We start from the raw sequence: 22,129 nt of genomic DNA, 5'->3' as shown, positions 1-22,129 counted from the left end.
GCATACATGCATAACGGTGGCTCTGAACTTTTTTGGTCTAGTTTTCTCTCCCTCCACCGAGTAAAAAAAAAAAAGAGACCCCTGCAGTACTCTGAGTGTCTTTACGTTGCTGCGTAGTGTCCTTGGAAGCTGCAGCTGCAGTGCGAGGCCGGCTGACTGGACAGAGGGAGAGAAGGGAGCCTGCAGTTTGTTGCCTGCCAACTTCCACAAGCTCAGATTCCCAACCCACAACCAGAGTAACCTGTCCCCCATACCCCGAGTCGGTCCTCTAAATCTAAGCTCCAAGTCACTGCTCTTACCTTGGCTGCAAAACTTCACATGAGTCAGGTAATTCGAGATCCAGGGATTCCGGTACATTTTGGCAACAAAAGTCCAGGGACACAAAGAAGTGAAAGAGAAGGAACAGAAAAGAAGGGAGAGGAGCAGAGAGGTGATGCAGCTACAAAAGTACTTTGTCAGTGTTCAGGACAGGCGGTGAGGGAGAAGGAGGGTGGAAGTCAGGTAGTGAGGGAGAGAGGAAGGGAGGGGAGAGGAGAGAGAAAGAGGGACAGAGGGGGGAGATTACGTCCGAGCCGCAGTCCTGGCTCAGGCAGAGGTGGTCCTGGTAGACAAACAGAGGGGGCTCTGCCTCTTCTCAGACCCGCTCCCGTTTTCCCGATTCCCCTCCCACCGAGCAGCACCCTCTACGACAACGAGCTGCAGAACAGAAAGCTGCTCAGCAAAGGGTAAGCTCATTAGGCAGGGCAAGAAAATTAGAATCCTCTCTTCTACTAAAAGCGGGAAGCGTTGTCTTTGTGCACGCTTAAGAGTGAGCCTCACAGGGACAGACAGGAGAGAAAAAAAAGGGGAAAAAAACTGAAAGGGACAGTTTAGAGCGTCTTTTGGGAGAGCTGCCTTCCTTTGGCTCGCACATGCAAGCAGGATGCCAAAGAAACTAGTGCAGAGCGTAGGAAAAGACTAGCATCTGCAGGACGAGAGTGGGAACGGAGAGACACGAAAGGAGAACGCTAAAATGACCCTCTCAGTCAAATGAGACATTCCAGTCGTCTCTCAGCAGGGACCGAATGAAAGGAGCAGCATGCAGATGGGAGGAGATGGTGGGAAGGGCAAAGGGTAGGTAAGGAAGGAACAGCAAAACAAAGTCGGGGAGAGAACGCCGTGATGAGAGTAGCAGAACATGAGCTGCACTGGGTCCTCAAGAGTAACGATGTCACGCAAACTGTTCTTCAAGAAATCAAAGAATAAAATGTTACCACTATGAAGCAACAAGCAAATTTTAGCCCAAAAATGTATATTTGGGCTTCTTCGCCCATTCTTGGAGAAATAAAGAAAAATCCTCAGCTTGCCTTTACATCTACATGAGAGGCAGAATGATTCATGTGTCTTAGACACTGTGGGGAAGCCGACAGTCTCTCAGATGCTGCTGGCAAAACCAATGCAAGGTGCACTCACCAACACACAGTAGGCGACATGGACCGACTTTTCACTATATTTTCCCAGTACTATTCTGATAACACTAAGGGAAACCGATGTCTCTGGCTGACAGATGGAATATGGTCATGAGTTATGACCATATTCCATTTAACTGTTTACATTTGTTGCTGCCATGATTTTTTAATGATTTATCGTGTGGACAAGGTTATTTATTTTCTTTATTTTATGGAAACTCTGCCTATATTCTGCTAATGCTCAAAAACACAATTTCGCAATAGCAAAAATTTGTAATGGAAATACAGCTTGTGTGTCACAGCAATTACATCTGCACAAACACACAGCTGCACAAATGAAAGACATTTGTAATACGCTTCTTCAGGACTCCAGTGGGATGAAGTGGGATGAAGTGCGACTCCGTACCGTTCGATAACTGGAATCAACTGGAATGTATTGAAATGTGTTTTTGTAGAGTGGATTGAGACATTTGTTGTGAATTAGAACTGTAGCAATAAACTGAATTTAATCACTCAAATTTATTGGTATTTATTGATGCTTTCATTGAAAACAGAAAAAAGTTAAACCATGAACTTTGACAAAAAGGACAGTTTTGGAGAACTTTAAAATGCATCGATTGGAATTTATTGTGACAACGATAATTCAAAATACTTACCAAGGTAGGAAATCTACCATGATAAACAGTAGGATGAATGCCCACCCCTAAAACACAGACAACAGAACTCAAATCTAGTGGATGAACTGGAACTTGTCTAACCAATGAAAGCCAAAGATGAAATGAAAAACATGAAAACAACATGAAAAGAGTCTGGCTCCTCGTTTATGATTACATGCACTGAAGTCCTTAGTTGTAAATGCGAGTCATGGTCTTGTGTTGCCTCAAAAGCACAGACACACGTCAGGCTCATCACATCGTTACATTTTTAGAGTCGCATAAATTAGTGTAATGGTGCAGCCAGGTGTGTAGAGACGGAGTACAAATCAGACTGACTGAACAGGCTGTGTAAACCTTTGAGTTGGCAGGTCCGATTCCTTCCCACAGATGAGCTCATGTGGCTCAGACCATGGAAAGACAGACACATCACCTGCCTGCCAAGTCCCACTGAGATGCAGATGGGAAGTCACTATAAAACAATCAGCTTGTTATACTTTGATCAGCAGATTTGATGTGCGATACGGGAATTTGTGACATCTAGTGGAGAGAAGGTAGATTGCAGCCAACTAAAAAGATATTCTTTTAAGCTGTGAGAAGCTCACAATTATGGCAAGCATCGTCAACAAATTTAGTTCATTGCCATGGTTTAAAAGAAAATTCCACAGACAGAACACCGAGTGCAACACCAAGTAACTGTTTAGGGCTCATTTCAATACAAGACAATGTAGTTCAGTTTTTGTCCAAAATGGACAGTAATCAATCTAATTATAGATGAACACATGGATGAGTTTCTCTAGATCTCCTGTAACATTATTTAATCGTAGAAATGTTCTTCAGGTGACAGAAAGCTGACTTTGTAACCGTCTTTATGCATTTCTGAAGGTTGATGTCCGGGTCCATCATTTTGGACCTGATTGCTTGTTTCTAGCTGTGATAACTGAAGCTGTGTGCATACCTCAGATTGTTCCTCTTTGGGTTCAAAGACAATAACTTAAATTTTGTTTCTGTTCAGCTGGAGAAAGTTACGGCACATACACACATTGATCTGTTCATGATGGGTTCAGAGTTGCATGGTGACATCGTAATGTAGAGATGTGTATCATCTGCATAGTGACAGCAACTACTCTTATTTCTTAAGAGCATGTAAATATTGAATAGGACAGGTCAGAGGATTGAACCTTGAGGTACCCCACATGTGATTTCTGTCCATTCTCATGAGACCACCTTTTGACAAAGAAGTCAACAGGGACGTTCTTTGTACTCAATTGACTCAATTGATTTGTATCTTACATAGAGAGTCCTACCCAGTCATAACAGCCAACCAACTGACATTGATTCATCAATCACCCAGAGCATGAAAACAGCCAAATATCCCTTGATCAGACCTGACTGGTTATGAGAGTTGATTTCTGATGTAATCCATAAATGTTGTAAAGTGTAAATGCTTCATTTTGTGTTTGATTCTAAGCAAATGCCTGAACCAGAATAAGTCGATGTCAAATGTTTACATTTAGCTATTAAAGTAAATCAATGTTTAAATATATTGGCTTCAATGTTTTATGCCAATTATCAGAAAGAAAATCAAACCCCAAAACCTCAAAGAGAAACCAGAAATTAAGATCAGACTGTGAAAGTCTGCTTAGTGCATCTTTAATTAGATTTATTTTAACAGCATTTACAATTGAGACGTTTCAATTCACCCCCGTGTCCCTACAATCTTTAAAAACTTGAGGTTACTATGGTTGTACAATGTTAGGCAAACATGTAATAATGACATTTGTAAATAGTGCAATGGAAATCCACATTTTCCTCTGTACTGCCACTACTGCAACCTTTAACATCCGAGTTGAACATTAAAATATACAGCAGAGACACTCCAACACAGACCATTATTACACCAAGATGCAAGTCCCAGTTTCTAAAGCTTAGAATTTACTAATGCAAGAAACATTGCCATAAAGATATTGATACTGAAAGATGAACAAACGCTCAATGACGCAGTTTGCAAGGGCATTACATCATGGGAAACAGTCTCAGTGAGTGTTACTCAGACTAGTACACTGATGCATTCTAATACACCAAGCATCTGGTTGTCTGATACATAATGTTTGTCTGTGTGACTCCTATGCTTCAGAGATGACATCAGTCCTAGAAATCACAGGCAGTTCCTACCCCGTTATTAGCAGTGTAGAGTCTGCCAAGTAAGAGCAAAACAGAGCAAGAGTGTCAACACTGCATTAGTTCTCCAAAGACCAGCTTAGTACATCACCACATACACAAGCTAAAACGGTACAACAGTTCAATAGTTCATTGATCCTATATGCAGTTCTGTCCTCACCATTGGTTGATAATGGTCCAGGAAAAAACATATAAGGAATGTGATTGTAAGTTGAGATTCAGATGAAGGAATTACTTAACCACTGCAGAGAAAAACACAAAACAAGCTAACACACCTGTGACTATGATTTTATAAACAACCATTTTATTAGACTAGTTCTTTCTTGGTTCATGGTAAATAAAATTGCATTTGATCTTTTAAACCAGTTACACATAATACATAATTCATAAAATCCACGCAAGCAATGTCCATAAGATTTAGGATTGCTGATGCAAATGCTAGCATACTGGTTATAAACAAGCCAAGATGGAATGAAAGCACTGAGGCCAAAACTGGGTCCAAGTTTAATGAGAGGGGGAGCTGAAGACATTCCTGCTATCACGCCATAAAATTCAACTCTCATATGGGACAGTATGAAACCATCATTTTATGAGTTCATAGGGAAATACAAATGACTGTAGAACAACAGCAGGCCTAAATATAACTAAAGCTTAATGTTGTTAGGAGCCGAGTGTCAATGAGATGTCAGCTGTGCATTCAGCATGACTACTGTGAGGTGTTTGTTCAAATGCTTTGCTCAACATTCAGACCAACATAGAAACCATAAGAGACATAATGCCGTGGTAATAAAAGTTGACCTGCTACAGTATGAATTTGAGATACACCCACCAGATCGACTGTCACACTATTCAGTGTGGAAGTTATTGAGTGAAGGCTCGTCAGGTATTTTAAGTATCAGTGAGGCAAGTCAGAGGAAGAAAAATTGTTAATGTTCTAGAAATATTTTTTGTACTTTCTAGGGAGTTCATTAAAGTTACTATAACAAAGAGACATCAGCAGACAATCATCGTTTTATTTTACTTACTTGTTTATACTTTGCAAAGAGAAGTATGAACTGGCTAAAATTGGTAGTGACAGCTCTCATCTTTGCACAATCTGACTGACCAGACATCAGCAACAAAATCACTATTAAAATTTCATTTTAGAGACAGAGTCAAGTACTGCCAACAGATTAAGTGCCGCTTGGTATGAAAATGTGCTTTCAATATAGATAAAAAGAAAAAACTCTGTACTGGTGAACTATAATATCAGTAGTTGACAGGTAGCTTATGTTCTTTAAACATTGTGACCACGTTAGTAATAGACAAATGTGATACATGAAAGTTATTAAAAATACCACAATGGCAAACTTTTTGTGTCCATTACAATTTAAGATTTCTGATCTGATTTTTGAACACCATTTCGTATACTTTACCTTACACTGGTTTTTCCTGTCTGTCCAATATTTTATTATTATAGAGAATCGCTGATGCATCTGTGACAGTCGCTGCATAAAAACTCTCAAGGGTACCATCTCTTAAAGAGCTTAAACTTCAGGAGCTAGATTTATTACCAAAGACACAGAAAAACTTAATGTAAAATGTGCTTGTGCTTTAACAAAGACCAACCCTTCAGTTACATAAGAGTCCAGGACAATACTTCTCAGGCCAAAAAGCTTTCACTCAGCTTCTCTGCTCCACCTTGTCTCTTAAACACATATTATTCTGCCGACATTCATCACAGCCTCAAGTATTTGAAAGTCTACAGCAAAAACACCAATAAACCGTTCATTTTCACACAGAAAACACCAATCCCCCGACAATGCTTTCTCAAAATTAGACACAGACAAAAGGTTTTAAGTGGCCTTGAAGTGAAATGCTTGATGAGCTCTGTTGTGATTTGACTTGATACCCACCAGGGCTTATATTTGGCACTTGGCCTCAGCTACTGTAATGCTCTCTCTTTTCTAAGGATCAACACTGAGGTCATGATGACAGTCAGCTGTCTGGACACTTTTGAAACCGCGGTAATGATTGATAGGCACCCGTGTGTGTTAATACAGCACCATCTGTTCCTCGATGATGTGACCTGAGAAGAATCCAATGCACCTGAAGTTCGAGAACACTCATTTGTCTGATTCAAGCAGAGCCCTGGGGAACCATCTATAGCGAGGTCTGCACACACCTCGGCTCTTGAATAAGCATATGTGCACCTTAGAGAAATGAACAGCACATATGGTTAGGGGAGAGGAGCAACGGCACTGGAATCCTTCCATAGATTTTACACTTCTGAGGATAAAGAGGTTTCCTCCAGAGCCAATACAATGAGGATGCACTTAATATAGCTTGAGTATTTGGCAGGACACTACCATTTCAAAAGCTTGGAACATTATGAACAATATGCTCTGTAGAATGAGTCTCCTACATCATATAACTGTCATCAATGGATCAGGTACCTGTGTGGATTTTATTAGTGACTTGGAGTCCATTTGCAACCTTTGTTTCTATTCACCCCCTGCGTGTCAACTCTAGACCTATAAACTTAGTGCTGGAAAGAAAACCTGAAATGCTTGATCTGCTGAAGTCAAGACACGTCCAGGCAGAACTCCAGTAGAGTGAAATCATTTCCAAAAAGTCACCTCGCATATGTTTTCAACACCAATGAGAAAATTTTGCTTCCATGCGTTTATGTAAACAGGAATGCTTTAGCTTCTTCCAGATTGCATTAAAGATCCAGTTAAAGTTGGTCTAATATAACTTATTAAATGTCAAAATTTTATGATGAATAAAGGACTGTCACAATTTGTAAGCCTGGTTGCATTTGGATTACTTTTTTTTTTTTTTTTACACAGCTCTCCTAGAGTCCAGCATGAACATAGCTCTGAGAATTTTCTACCAGTTTTTTCTTGGTTAAAAACCAATTAACAGTTTTGAGTCTAGTTCCAGTAATTGCTTTTACAGTGTCTCCTGAAGCAAATGAAGTAAGCCACAGTTCCCAAAAGTTGCAACAACTTGAGAACTTTAGTCTATTAACTAAAGGGCTTTGCTTTGCTAAAATTTACAACATTAAAATATGTTATAAACACTGAAATACTGTAGCAAAAAGGTAAATATGTTTTTATACTCATGTAGCTTATGTGCAAACCAGAACCACCACAAAAAAGCTTCAGCAACATTATGAGGTTTTTTCACTCAGGCTGTATTTGCCTTTGGTGCCTCGCCCTTAGGTAAAATTTAAACATATTCTGCCCTTTGACACATTTACCCATTTTCACCCCATTAAAATAAGCTAGCACACATGAAGTTCAGGTAAATGATTATCCTCACAACATAACCGTAGCATTTATCTGTTACATAAAACCTCCAGTAATAGTGGTTCTGGATCACAGCCAATCAAATCATGACATGGCGAGCTGAGAAAATTGACAAACACTGAAGATGTGTAAGAGTGAAGTCATTCAACATCTCCGCTGCGCTTCACCTCCTCCTACAGAGCCGGAAATCAGATCAGACCTCAGCCAATTAAGTTACTGGGAACTGGGGCTCGAGTATATTTAGAGCTGATTGTAAAAATAACCCCGGCACTCAGAGCTTTGTGATTACATGGTGTATACAGGAGTGGGCCACAATGCCTGGCAAAATGACAGGTAAATACAAATAATGCATCATGCAAATGAATTTACATTGAATGCAACCATTATAGGCCTAACATAATTTTGAGTTTTCATTTAAGTGTGCTAGAGCTTTTTATTTAAAGAGATACTTCAGACATTTTTAAAGGAGGTTCTGTGAAGTTATCAGTACTGGTTCCATTACCTGCAGTATACAGAGGTCATATCAGAGTTGGTAGAAAAGAGGAGAAATCCTCAGTAGTGGAAAGCTCACCCAACATATGGAAACCTTAGTTTTAGCAATTTTCTGACAACTCCACCTGAAAACGATCATATGCATGACACCAGCAGGTAACACCTGCCCACACATTCACAAGAGTAACCATAACCATTACGATTATTCCTTTTTCTCTAACTTTTCAATTGTGTCGGCTGTGTCTGCCAACCATCTACTGTTTAAACCCCAGAGAAGACCAAGCCAGCCCTTTAAAGCTCAACTTAAAAAAAAAGTGAAGGGCTGTTTGAAGTCATTTTCCAAGAATCATAAAGTAGACAATTTACACGGATGGAAAAAACGAGTAAAAATATTTGTGGTGTGCGCTGCCCTGTTAGGCAGCGTTCTATTTCTGTCAGCCTTTCCTGACAGAGCGAGAGCAGGTGCAACACAATTAACAGCTGTACTTTCCACACCCAGTCAATCACACTTGGCGGAGCTCAGCGCACCTCACCATTCAAATCTCACTTTTTTGCTCTTTAAATATTTTAAGGTGAGAAGTTCTGATTTGAAATTCCCAAACTGTACAAACAAAACCAGGAACTGAGAAGTGCTTAAAAATTTATCTCAGTGGAAGTTGAAATGACACAGCAGGGCACATTTTTTAAAAATGTAATCCAAAACTCAATATTTTACAAGGACATCCTAATAAATATGTCAAATCGCCATTTAAGCTGCCAAAAATGTAGATGGAGCAACAGACTTACTCTTCAGTCATTAATTCAAGTTTACATACCTTAATAAAATGTCCGTCTCAATTGTTCCTGATGGACAAAGTTTTTCCAGGTTTGTTTTATCTTCCACTGAAAGGTCAGAGCTCCAGAGGCTTGTGAGACAGGACTACAGGGACAAAAAGATGGACTAACAAATCCAACCCTGCTGTCACCCCCCACCCACTTTCTATCTACAACACCCCATTGGGGGGCGCAAGTGTTATGACGAGATCTGAGGCGGTTATGAGCCGGAGGGGCCGGGGTGGAGGGTGGTAGGGCAGGTGATAAATTTAGAGCGGTGCTTTCCCACTCCATCAGCGGCAGGCAAGATCAATCAAGTCACCAAAGTTACAGGCAGGAGGTCAATTAAAGTAGGAAATCATTGCTTTTAAAGGCTGTGGGGAAAAAATTTATATATATATATATATATATATATATATATATATATATATATATATATATATATATATATATATATATGACTATGTTATACCCAATGAACTTTAATAAAATATATATTTATTGAATGGAGGGAACTGCTGAAAAATGTGGGTCTAAAATAAATATAAAAACATTTCGAAAAGACTTTCCACTTCATATACGTCAAGAAAAAGAAAAACGGTGCGATTCCGTTTCCAGTATTTTCCAACAGTAGCTGTGACCAAGGCAAATACGAGTATAAAGCAAATGATCTTGTGATCTCAAACCACAACCTTTCTTAAGCCGAGGTCTGTCTTGCTAAGCAGTATCTTGTTGCGGTCAGCATGTCACTTTGTCAAGTGCAGTAAGTGTAAGCTATTATTATTAACCATGACTATGTATGTTTGAGCTTTAAGGTCAACACCCTGGTGTATTTGAGCTTCAGACTTTTTTTTTTTTTTTTAAAGACAGGAAGAAGTTCTTGAATTGTACATTAAGACTGACAGAGTCGACTAATGAGGACAGTTCAGTGATCGACAGTTCCATAAACATACAACATTCTCCTATCAATTCTTTTTTTGTAGAACATCAAATATTTAGAGGAAAATGTTTCTTGCCATAAGGCTTCTTGACATGTTATTGGCTGGCATTTGCAAAGCAGACAAGCCAAGAGCTGTATTTATTTTGCTCGTCTCTGATTGGCTGAGTGGAGATTAAGAAGACTGTAGATGTTAGCCTTTAAGCTAGTGCCAAGACTGTGTCCAATGTGGGTATTGATGCATTACAAGATGCATCTGGTGTTTGAGTTATTAAAATAGGCAGTTATACACACGTTCAGAGGGGTGTGAAGTACACACAAATCTTCACAGACGGTTGTGCTCCTTAAAGATTGTGAATACCAGGAAACACTAATGCTTAAAATCTTAAAGGAGCAGCGTTCTGCATTTTCCTGACACACTGTGCCATTTTATAGCATAATCAAGTAATCATGTTACCTTCAGTTGTTATAACAAAATATTAAATTAGGTGTTTCCTAATTTAACGTCACAACATGGCTTCTCTATTAACCCTTTAACATTTTTACCAGCGTTGCACTAAGAAATAGCTCATAATGAGCTCAGCAGATGCACTGTTCCACCAGGTGTTTGCTAATTGCTGCTGGCTAGTCTGAAGAAGCTGAGTGGGGGAATCGCAGCCCTATCTCCAAGGAGGAGCTAGCTGAATTGTTGCCACTTCAGATTAAATGATTTTTCAAACAAAGCAACACTCCAGATATGCTTTGATGAAGGACTGATATATGATGAAAAACAAAAACAAAAAGTTGATTTTACATAATACCACCCCTTTAAATACCTAATAAGTCAATTCAGTTTGAGGTTTATTAAACATTTTAAATGAAACATGGAAAAGTCAATTTTTCACCATCACATTTTAAAGACCGTTTCAAACAAAAATGATCAGTTTGCCTGTTGAAGAACACAAAAAGTATGACAAACACCTCCTCAGGCACCTCACATTCATCATAATGTGCCAGGGCTCAAACACAGATTTGGAACAATGGAGAGATGCAGGAGGAAGGAAGAGACTCAAACAGACAAAGACCCGAAGATAAGGAAGAGCCCGAGTTTCAGCTGACCACTGAAGAGAGGACACAGGAGGCTTTGGGAGAGGATCAGGAAACACAGGCAGCCGCATTAAGGAGGTATAAGGAAAGTACCAGACTGAAAAACCTGCAGTAAAGTCTGTTTTGTGTGTTTTAACCTTTTAGGTACCAGAACTACAGTATCGGTACAGGACACCGACCTCCAGTTTAGCTTGGTGCTTGATAGCCAACAGCACCACCAAGTGTTGACATCAAGGAACCACAATTGGAAAGATTCCAGACTTTTGCCTTTTTAGTCTTAATTTCTTAAGAGGTAAACTGTAAAACAGGTCCATGCTTTCACAGCTCATGCACACCGGAGCAGCAGGCACAGGGCCAGCAAGGTTCAGTTAGTCCACAGCTAATTAGTGTTGGAGAAACATTAGCTCTTCCAAAGCAAGCAAAGCGCTGGCTAACAATGTGATTTTAATTTAACCCCTAGCTTACAAAGAGAGAGTTAAATGCTGATTGCCAACATGCCTGGGCTGCTCTAAAATATCAGCATGACAGAAAACTGCAAGCATAAGAGCTCAACTCCTGTTTTTCCATAAACAGTTGCAGAACAACCACAACAATGTTCCCAGATGCAGGAAAACTGGAAATGTGTGTACCACTACAGGGTTCTTTGATGACTTTCAGCCATGCAGGCAAACTCATACTCAGCAGCTTCTGCTTCAAAGAGCACACTCTGTAAAACACACCGAGCGGTCACGTGGGAGGTCTAGTGAGAGGAAACTGCATCTCAGATTGTTCTGCACATGTATAAAAGCACCGTCAGAAACAACATAGAAAACATTCAAGATTTAGTTTTTTCCCCATCCAAGAAAACATTTTCTAGCCAAAGAGAAGTGCTTAGTCAGTCTAAGCAGACAGTCTAAAAAGCAGACAGGTTTTGTTTTTTAAATGATACCCATCTAATTTACCAATAGACCCACATAAACACAGAATTAAAAAAAAAAAACTCCCCCCAGATTCATCAGACATCAATTTTTTATTAGTGATGTCTGTCATAGTTGACAGACATTAAATTGAGTAAGTATTTGTATATCAAGTTCCCCTCGCACACTTAAATATTTGGATATTAAAAATATTCCACTGTCAAAGTTAGGCCGAGAATTAACAAGTCACATCAAAACTGACTTAGCATTAACCTAGCACTTCAGCTAATTGAGCCAAATGAAAATACTAAAAAGAATGAATGATGTTTGACGAAGAGATTTTCTGTATCCTTTTTCTAAACATAAGACTAAATACTGGTTATAAAAATAAAATTAAAAAAAACAATTAACCAGATCCAGTCACAGAAAAAATGGCCAATTGGTTGGTGGTGGTTTTATATCATCTGAGAAAAAAAGTTCCAAAACTGGACATGCTTAGTTTATTCAGTTATATTTAAGTCTAAAAGGTTATTCAGCACGCCTTTGTTCACCGAAACACGTGATAAAGAAACAGATGAGTCCGATTGATCGAAGCTGGTGTCTCTTGCTCAGCATTTCACTATCTCCTTTTTCGTTGCACTGATTGAAACATAAAAAGTAGAGGTCCAGACCTACCATGACCCAACTTCTACTTGCTCTCAAGGGATCAGGATGTCATTCTGACCACAAATGGACAACAGACAAGTAGATAAGAGTTCCAAAGAGTACAGATAAGGATATTGGTGGTGAAAGAAGGGACAAAAGTAGCACAAGGAGTCTGAATAACTGAATAATCCATATGGCTAATCCTGGAATATCAGTTTTGAAAAGTGGAAGAAAATTAACCAAAAAGTGAGCATTGCCCAAAAGAAAGCCAGTTTCACATCACAAGCTTATCTTGACGGCAGCCATCAAACACACCTCCAGCCCTCCACCTCCCCTCATCCATTTTATCAGCTCTGCTGGTCTCAGCTTCATCTGTCTACAGTGCTTTGACCCACATGTCTGCTCAGCAGCAGCAAAATAACCGTTACACTAAGCAGACCCTGTCTCCCACCGCACTACAGCCCTCTGCCAAGGCTACTGGCAAGAAAAATGGCTTTAAAAGTTCATCAATAAGAGAACAAAATGAAAAAAAAAAAAAAAACAGAAGCTGACAAAGTATACTAAATGAAACGCTGAAGGGAAAAAAAAAGACTACCTTTCATTGTGTTCTTGCTTCTTTTTTCCTCCGTTTTTGTAGAAGGGATTATTTAACACAAAATGCGTTCATTGGGAAGGGAAAAAAGCGATAGAGAAGACCTTCGTGAATGAAGACGAGAACACAAAGACTGACAGAGGATGAAGGCTCGACAGACTTGGAGTCACGTGACCGCTATGGAGGCGACAGGCGGCTCACCAGCGACCACAGCCCACAGAACCGAGGGCTGGGTTTGGTGGCGTCCCTCGTGTTGTCCCAGTAAGGAAATAACGGGGAGAACGGTGCGAAACGTGCCGGCATCTGAGAGCGGGCCAATAGCATCCCAGCCAGCACCTGGTGTGTTTCTAATGCCAAAGGACAATACGACCACAATAACCAGAAGTGGGAATCGGTCCTAATGAGAACCAAAGGAAATCCAAGAAAACTGGAAAGAAAAAAAAGCGGGTGAACGAGTTTCTTTTAATTTATTCCATTAGATTTGTTGACTCAAAAAGAGGGGCAAAAAAAAAGAAAAACGTTAGAGGCAGGACTACTTTCTCACATGGCAGAGACTCGGTCATAAAAAAAAATTCTGGTTTCAACCAGGCGATAAATGATAGGTTCTCTCCTCCCTCTGAAACTATGTGAGGTACAAAATAAAATTTATAGCATGTTAAATTTTCACACTGGTATAAAGTTGAGAACTGTGATGCAACCAGAAAACAAGTTAAATATTGAACAAACAATGAAAAGAAACCATTAAGTGAGATGCTTCCTTATCTGAACTTTATGAATCACAAAAGGAGGATTGATAAAGTTTAATCTTTATTCAAGTGCTTCTTCAAATGTGCTGCCTCACAGAGTGCTACTGCATTTTCCTACAGTATCCTGTAGTTTTACCTAGATGGCCATTTGAATATTGTGTTGAGTATGCAAAGTCTAAGAGGCACAAGAGTTAAAAATAAGCAGTAGGTCTGAAGTCTCTGTACAGCACATCAATTTGCACTGGAATCATGTCAGACTGTATAAAATGAAATAATAAAATAGTTTATTATGCTCAGAGTTATAATGATCCATAACGACTCAAGAACTGAAGTTTGTAACATACAGCATCCATTTGGGATAAATAAAGTATTTCCAAATTAAAGTCATCAAGCTGGAATCACCATTTCCAAGCATTAAAAATTACTATCTGGCTAGGAAGCAAGCTAGCTAGATACTTACTTTATTGATCATGAAAGAAAATTATGTGGTGATCCATAGCTCCCATTCATAAACAGTAAAATGAAAGACTTCCCAGATGAAAAAGTACTAAAAAAAAAAAAAAACTACAATGAAAGATGGGAATCACCATTTCCAAGACCTTAAATCGCAAGCTAGCTAGTTAAGGGCTAGCTTATGTAGTCTGTAGCTCCCACTCATAAAAACAAAATTTAAGATCCAGCAGATGAAAATGAAGTGTTAAATAAAACAAATACATGACACTAAGAGGAGATCAAAGCAAACAACATATTAGGGACATATCACCCCATAAGAGTTTATAGTGTTTTTTTTTCTGCTACCATCAATGTTAATATGCAACAAGTTTTAATGCAGTTATTGTGGAACTAAATGCAAGAGAACATTTATAAGAGGATTGGTTTGGTTTAAATAACCAGCATCTACCAGATGTGGCAGGAAAAACAATGAGGTGGAGTCTTTGGGAAACATTTGGTGAAAGGAACATTTGACCGTCTTGGTCAAATGTGTCCGGCACTCCCAAATGAAGTAACAACTGGACCATTTAAATCAAAATGAGAGCGAACAGATGTGGAAGATAAACGCACATTACTGTGGGATGTAGGAAATGGCAACATCAAGGTTATTCACACAACCATGCTCTCCTACCTTGTCAAACAGCCGTCATGCTAACCCTTAAACTTGCTATACAAGGACAGTCAGAAGCACCGGCGTGGCCTATGTCCAGGAACAATGATGAGCAGCACCAGGTGTAGGTGTGACTTCATGCATGGCTAACAGCTCAACACAGCAACACTGCGGCAACTTGATACAGCTCATATCCAACTCATACGCCTTTTCTGATCTGTTGTAACCATTTAGACATGAGGGAAGTGGGACCCTCTGGAAGGAACCACCTGAGAACGCTTCAAGCTATGACCTCACCCAGTTGGCGGCGTCAGTCCTCATGTTTTCTTAGAACATTCCTTTAGCTTAGTTTTAGTTTTTTTTATTGGATGATTCAGCCTGGTAAAGGTCAAGATGGGTGTTCCTTTTCTCTTTCCAGTACCCTATCTGAAGTGACTAAGCAAACCAACTTTCACATGTCAGATTTGAAACAACTGTGATCCTCCATTTACAACGTTTTTCAGCTAATTCAGTCCAGCTGTTCAAGAAGGTATCGCATTTCATGACTCATTCTAATCTCCAGTTGCTCTTGGAGCAACAAGCTACATCAGGAGCCCAATCTAAATCTCTCGCAGATGATTACAACGCAGGGTGGAGGGAACCGCCACGTGTCTCTGTTGTGGTCAGTTCCACTACAAGCTAGCAAAGACGAGTCTGTGTGAGGTGGGTGTGCCTTTTACATGCAAGCTAGGCAATGAGAACACAAATAGAGATGCAACAACACACTTTTTTCACATCCAATACTGGTCTTCCGAGTTTTTTTTTGCGTTTTTTTTTGCCTTTTACCAATTTGACACAGAAAAACACTGCAGAATTTACCTAAAACATTCCTTTTTTATAAACAGACATATGTAGAAAATTTCTTTTCAGTGTTGAATGGGACAATTGAGATATTTAGATTGAAAATAGCCCAGTATAGCCCAGGTCCCACAATATTCTGTGAAATAACCCTTTGGTTTACTACCAAGGAAGAATCAAAACAGACAAACTTTAGAGTTAGGAGCTAGCCGTTAGCCAGTCATGGTATACACGTGCCTCGTTTCCACCAGTACCACATGTTTCCTTGACTCCTTTCAGTTGTAGTTCCGCAGGACGATGATTAGGGTAGAGCTTAGGGTAAAGTTAGGGTAGAGCTACTGGCATCACACCACACAGTCCATTGATTGGGGGAGAGAAAAAAATGTCACAAAACTCTGAACCGAGGCATCCAAGGTTACATAAACTAGTGGTTCTAAAAATTTTAGAGCAAGTGCCACAAAACTAAATACCAAGTTTTCCCAAAGTATCAAACAGTACAACAATGGAAGTTGCATGATTTTTATTGTTTGTTTATAACCACCATTCTGTTAGCTACAGTTACCTTCAATACTTAAACCAAACTATGTTGAGGAACAATGGAAACTCATTGGAAACAAAGGGAGTAAACATTCCATCCAATGACATTTTTGAACAGGTTTAACAAAAACAAGTCTGTGTATAACCCAAGAAAAGGTGTAATGAGAGAACATATGACACAAATAATCTGATATGAATGTGAGGAAACTCGCTGGTAAAAGCTAATCAGCTGACACAATTGGGCCACCTCAGTCTTTAGATGCGTTTATGTGGACTTGGCAACACACTGGCCATTGTTTCAGCACAGCAGCTGCTGAGGTCTAATCTTCAGAATATTTGAAAAGATATACAATGCCAGCAGCAGAACAGTTGTCAGTGCCAGTTAGGGCTCTGCTTTATTTATATTAGAACCTGCATAACAATGTCATCTGCCAACATGGATAATGTATTTTTAAAGTCAATGGTATTGGCACACAAACAATAAGAAATGCTTCACTAAATGTTGAATTATTTCTTAAAATTTAAGTTGTACCTATTTGGAAGACATGTTGCAATTTCAGTATTTTTCCAGTCTTTGAAAAGGAAATTCACAACAGAAAAATTATGTTCCTGAGCAGATTAAAAATGTAACAGCACCTATGAGTATCTCTTCATTTAAAAACGAAAAAAATAAACACATTTTCAAAAGAAAAAATTTCTAAACATGTGGAAACAAAATACATTACAGTGCCATGACAACTTCCAACAGTGATAAAAGTTAAGATACTGTTCATCAAGGTAAACATTGTCTAGCAAAAAATCAACTTTGTCTGGTTGATCAGTGCTAAAAATAAAGCCCAGACTTAATTTGTTTGTGTAGAAGCATTTTCACTAACTAGAAACAAACTGTAAAATAGCGATAAATGTGGAGGTATTTTCCCCAAATATTCCATTTCCAACGTTAACTTTCATTTTTATTGAAATTATTTAGTTTGACAGCAAATCAGAGCTGTGTATGAGATGATAAAAGACTTGCAGTAACAAGTAATCTCCCCTGAAGAACACTGAACTGCGATTCTGAAAGTGTTTACAGCGGCTTGATTTTATTAGATATTCGAGGAATGCACAAGATTTAAGAGAACTTCAAGAGGAGAAAAAATGGGTGTCACCAACTTAAATGAGCAGATCTGAGGGGCTTCATGCGGGGTGAAAATCTCAGAGGAAACGTTTTCTAAGAGCAGTGATTGCAACATGATGTAGACTGAAGAAAGGACACCACCACATGAAAGCAGTTTTCCCTTTTCATGACATTTTTTAAAAAGGTTCCAGATCTCAGTAATCCCAAAAAAAAAAAAAAAAAAACGCAGAAAGTGTTGCTCTAAATCTTCTGATTGAGGCACTTATACGACTTTAAGCTGCAAATCAACTCTGGGCCACAAAGTTTTTCATGGGGATTTTTGATATTTTTGGGGCGGATGATTTACTGGTGTTAAGTTTAAGAGGTGCGGTCAATTTAGCGGCACAAAAAAAAAAAAAAAATCTGTAAGTCATTCCAGTTTAAAATGTTTTCTGTCTGATGTCATGACAACCAAGCCCACCCGAGTGAGCTGCAACAAACTGATAGAGCAAAAGAAAAAGGAAAAAAAAAAAAAAAAAAACTCTGGTGATGCTACAGGTGGAGCATTATTTCTCCGGCAGAACTGAGCCACGTCTCCTAGAGGGACAGATTTATCCAGAAAGGGTGAAGGAATCTGTGGGAGGGCGGGTGGGGGTCCCTCTGAAGCCCCAACTCTTCAAACCAGGGCCCCAAAGTAATGATGCAACACCCAGCGGGCTTATGTAACCAACCTCTGCTGCTAGTTTTTCACTCGAACACAGAAGGTGGAGTCCATGGGAACGCTCAATAAAACGTGCAATAATTCAGCACTGCAGTGGAGCCACTTAGAAAACAACAAGTACTGTTGATAATAACTGTCTCATCGGCCGTTTGTTCACACTAAAAATACTAAGAATCATCAACAAACTCCCTTATTTTTCAGAGGAAAGAATTCCCCCTTTCCTGGAGGCAATAACTTTGATTTTCAAAACATTTAACTAGTGTCTAGAACTTGTTTTCTAGATCTTGAAAGATGCTGCTTCTACTTCACCCTAAAGGCAGTAGTTGTGCGTCTCTTGCTCCTATGCCGTATATAAAAAGGTGCCTGTCATCAAAACACCTACACAAGTAACAGCAATCATTTCACTGTTTTAAAAAAAATAATGTTACATTCACCAAATGATTCTTTCAATATGTAGTGTAATTTCAGACCTGAGAATCTGATTTTTGCACGAGATGCAGTGGAGGGGGGGGAGGGTTTGACCCATGATACCAGGATGATTGATTTGAGTTGTTTCTCTGCCATTAGCACATTGAGAAGCATGAACACAAGCATGACTGACCTTGATAAGACCCTCCCTCCTGACTCGGTTTGGTTATTTCTGACTAGGAGCAGTGGATTTCTGCAGATGGCTGTAGGACGACAGGTTTTTTTTTTCCACTCAAACAAGAGATTATCCGTCTCGTTTTACTGTCCTGACAGTTTTAACAAATGTATTTGAAAAAAAAAATATTGTTAATAAAAAGTTGCACACTGTAGCTTTAAAAAAATAACATGAAAAAAAAGCATTTTTCCTAGTGATATTCATTTATTTAACAGCAGGTCACATCAACTCAGACCCATTAGGAGGAATTTAACCCTTGTGTCCAGAAATGGGGTCCAACTGACCCCACACACATAAAACTTGTATAATTTTCCACAGTCCTCTACGTTTGCCTCAGTCCTCGCACACACAAGGGTTAAACTACTGGCTATTGTCACGTTGAACGTATTAACATAGAAATAAAAAAAAGAAAAATCTACAAATGTCAGGTAATTAGGCAGTCTAAGCCTGCTTTCTGACCATTAGAATGATCATGCACAAAGTTCTGGAGTGTTGTTGCAATCCCTCTCAGTTCACTGACCTTAAGTCATCAGGGACTGGGGAAGGAGGAACGGCCGTTAATTAGCTTCTTTGTGCACTTCCAGAAGAAGTAGGGAAAGAACATGAAGTTGGCTTCATAATTACCAACATGGTATTTATTTTGGCAGCGGGTGAAACCCAGGCCATCCGCCAAACCAGAGGAAGAATGGTAAAACAAACCCTGTAGAGGTACCTTGATACGAGTGTGGTAGTGAGGTAATTTAAGAACATCATTCACTAAATATTTGTGCTGCAAAAATTAAACGATCTGCAAAATGTACATTGGCAAGCAATGCAATCATGTGAAAAATATATAGCTGCACCTTTATATCTCATATAACTTATTTTGTGTGCAACACATCTAGCTTCTCAAAACTCATCCTGCAACATTTTTGTGTCAAAACATTTAGTAGAATCTGAGTGTATTTACTTATTTTTGTTTATTTAATAAGACAGTGTGGGGTTATGATGCTTTGTTTTTTTAATGAATAAAAGAAAAATGTTTTTAGAAAAGTTAGGTTAATATTTCTGTTTATTTTTGAAGTCATGCCAGAGTACAAAACAAAGTAAAAAAACAACAAAAAAAACTGCTGAAGTTTGATACTTGACAAGTTTTTACATTTTTAGTGCTCTCAATTTTTCTGGCTAGGGAATTAAAACAATAATAGTGTTTTAGGTGACAGCGTTTTTGTTGGGGGCCATGTTTCCTGAGCTGCAACTCATTTAAGGTTTGAAAGAAGGAAAACGCTGCCGTGCCTTGTATATAGGCACGTTTTGCTAATGTATGGATAAAATGTTTCCTTTTAATACAATATATTGTAACAAGTAAAAGGCTATCCAGTATATTTTCTCACTTTTTTCATTATTATTAGCAAGAATGTTTGTTTGCGTGTTTTTCTAAAAGAGGCGCCATCGTCTATGTTGTAATATTGGGTGTCATGCAAATTTGTAACATAATACACATTTGTTACCGTTACCTGCCTTCACACATAAATGTCCACTATTAACCTCGGGTCTAGTTGCAAATGTCGTCTCGGTGCAAACTTACTTGTCCTCATTTTACTTTGTTAATTTTAGCTGCGCCAGTGTCGTCACTGTCAGCTCATTTTAAAAACGTCTTCTGGTGAAGGGGCACACCTGTAGTCAATGCGCCGTTAACAATAAACTTAAAAGCTGTCGTGCTCAAAAAAAAAAAAAAAAAAAAAACCGCAGCGCGTGTTCCAATATTTAAACTGTTTCCGCGCGACTCAAACCCAAACGGAGCACGTTAGCATAACCTGGACAGCAAGCATTTCTGGTTAAGACAGTTGAATCCATCTCTAAACTTTTCCCTCGCTGCGACTAAACCCCAATTTGGACTTGACAAAGTTGCTATGATGCTTTCTGGCGTTCCAACACAAACCCTTAGAAAATTCACACGCGTCAACACGCAGTTAGTTACACTTACCGACTCTCTGTCAGAGGAAACAGCTGGTTTCTCAAAGTTGAGCCATCAAACACAAACTCTTGCAGCAAACGGACAATACACTCACGCACAGCCACGCACACCTCACTCATATAAACTCACGGCACAGCCCAGCAGCTGTGAAATCCTCAAACACTCTGTCAAACTCACAGCAACTACGCAGCACCTTTTACCGGGCAGGACCTTCAAAATAGAGTTGTTGTTTTTTTTTTTGTCCTTAAAGTTTATCATAAAACATTTTAAAATGTGTAACCAAAAACAAATTACTCGTCACAAAATCTTCGTCATTTCAATGTTTTACTTACTGCAATAAAAACCTGCAGCAAAATGTCTTTGACACACAAACTAAAATAGAAATAATCACTAAAATTGACTTTGAATGGGCCTTTAATCAGGCAAAACGTCAAGTCTTCCACTAGCAAACTATTACAAACAATTTTAAAACGGCAACTGACACTCTGTGGAATGAAACAAAAATTATTCTGCTGGAATATTTTTAATAGAAATTTCTGTCTTAAAGCCTGCAAATAATAAACCAGTTTTTGACAAGTTCCCATTATAATGATTTACCTCAAAAGTTAGTGTGAAATGTATTGGAATATGTATCAAAACACAGAACACAGACCCATACTTACTGATTTGAAGATAGTCAGACAATATCAATTACAACAATTTCCCTTTGAGACAAATAAATCGTTTTTGAATTGAAGTGCATTGAAATGAACTAAAAACATGACCTAACAAACAACAACAACAACAATGAACAAAAGCCAACACATCTTAGAATAAATCAGTTTTGTCGGCTAACGGTTGAATTTGCAGGGTTGACTAATGTGTTTTTATGAGTAAAATGAGGAAAGTTCTTAGTTTTAATGCATTTAATAAATAAAAGAAAAGTTAATTTTGTATCTGATCTTTTGATGACTGATCAGAGTCAAGCAAAAGACAGTTAGCAGATCCTGATCACCATTAAACCTACATTACTCGCTTTCCACCTCTACCCACTATTGGTCTCTAAATGAAAATGTGTTACTGCATTCAATGATTTAAATTAACTTTATTTTGGCGAGAAACTACTCTAGTTAGGCATTTTCTTTCCGCAAAAAATTTGTTCATGTCAAGTTTGTGTATCTAATTTTCAGCTTTCCAGGACAATCTGAATATCCTTAATATATTTTATTATGAATTAATAGCAACACATAGAAAATAGTCAAATGCAGGTTATTTTATAGGTATAGTTATTATTAACACTTTTATTTTACCAGGCTTTTATGTCATGATTTTATTGTTTCTTATGTAAAATTATTCTTTGTATTATTTTATTGTACAGAGCTTTGTGATTTAATGATTTTATGAATAAAACGTTATTTTCTTACTTGAGTACAGTTACTTACACAGTTTGTAATTTATATCGCAGAAGTCCAATA

The 22,129-nt window shown here is 38.6% G+C and overlaps 1 protein-coding gene across 18 annotated transcripts in view; it reads right to left on the bottom strand.

Annotated features, from left to right (window-relative positions):
* Positions 1-20,843, bottom strand: part of svila (supervillin a) — a 66,671-nt gene extending 45,828 nt beyond the window's left edge. For 4 of the 18 annotated variants that reach the window (XM_008414677.3, XM_008414681.3, XM_081601316.1 and 1 more), the window contains exon 1: positions 300-732. In XM_008414677.3, the coding sequence (XP_008412899.2) occupies positions 300-357 (58 nt within the window). In that variant the 5' untranslated portion in view covers positions 358-732. Of the gene's footprint in view, positions 1-299; positions 737-8,882; positions 9,038-20,684 lie in introns of those variants that run through there. The other 14 variants (XM_081601315.1, XM_081601319.1, XM_008414674.3 and 11 more) reach the window with 10 other exon arrangements.
* Positions 20,844-22,129: the final 1,286 nt, after the last annotated feature.

Source organism: Poecilia reticulata, chromosome 20 (assembly GCF_904066995.2).
Source record: "Poecilia reticulata chromosome 20, P_reticulata-male-v2, whole genome shotgun sequence".
NCBI classification, from domain to species: Eukaryota; Metazoa; Chordata; class Actinopteri; order Cyprinodontiformes; family Poeciliidae; genus Poecilia; species Poecilia reticulata.
Note: the sequence above shows the minus strand (reverse complement) of the source record. Positions and strands in the feature narration are given on the sequence as shown.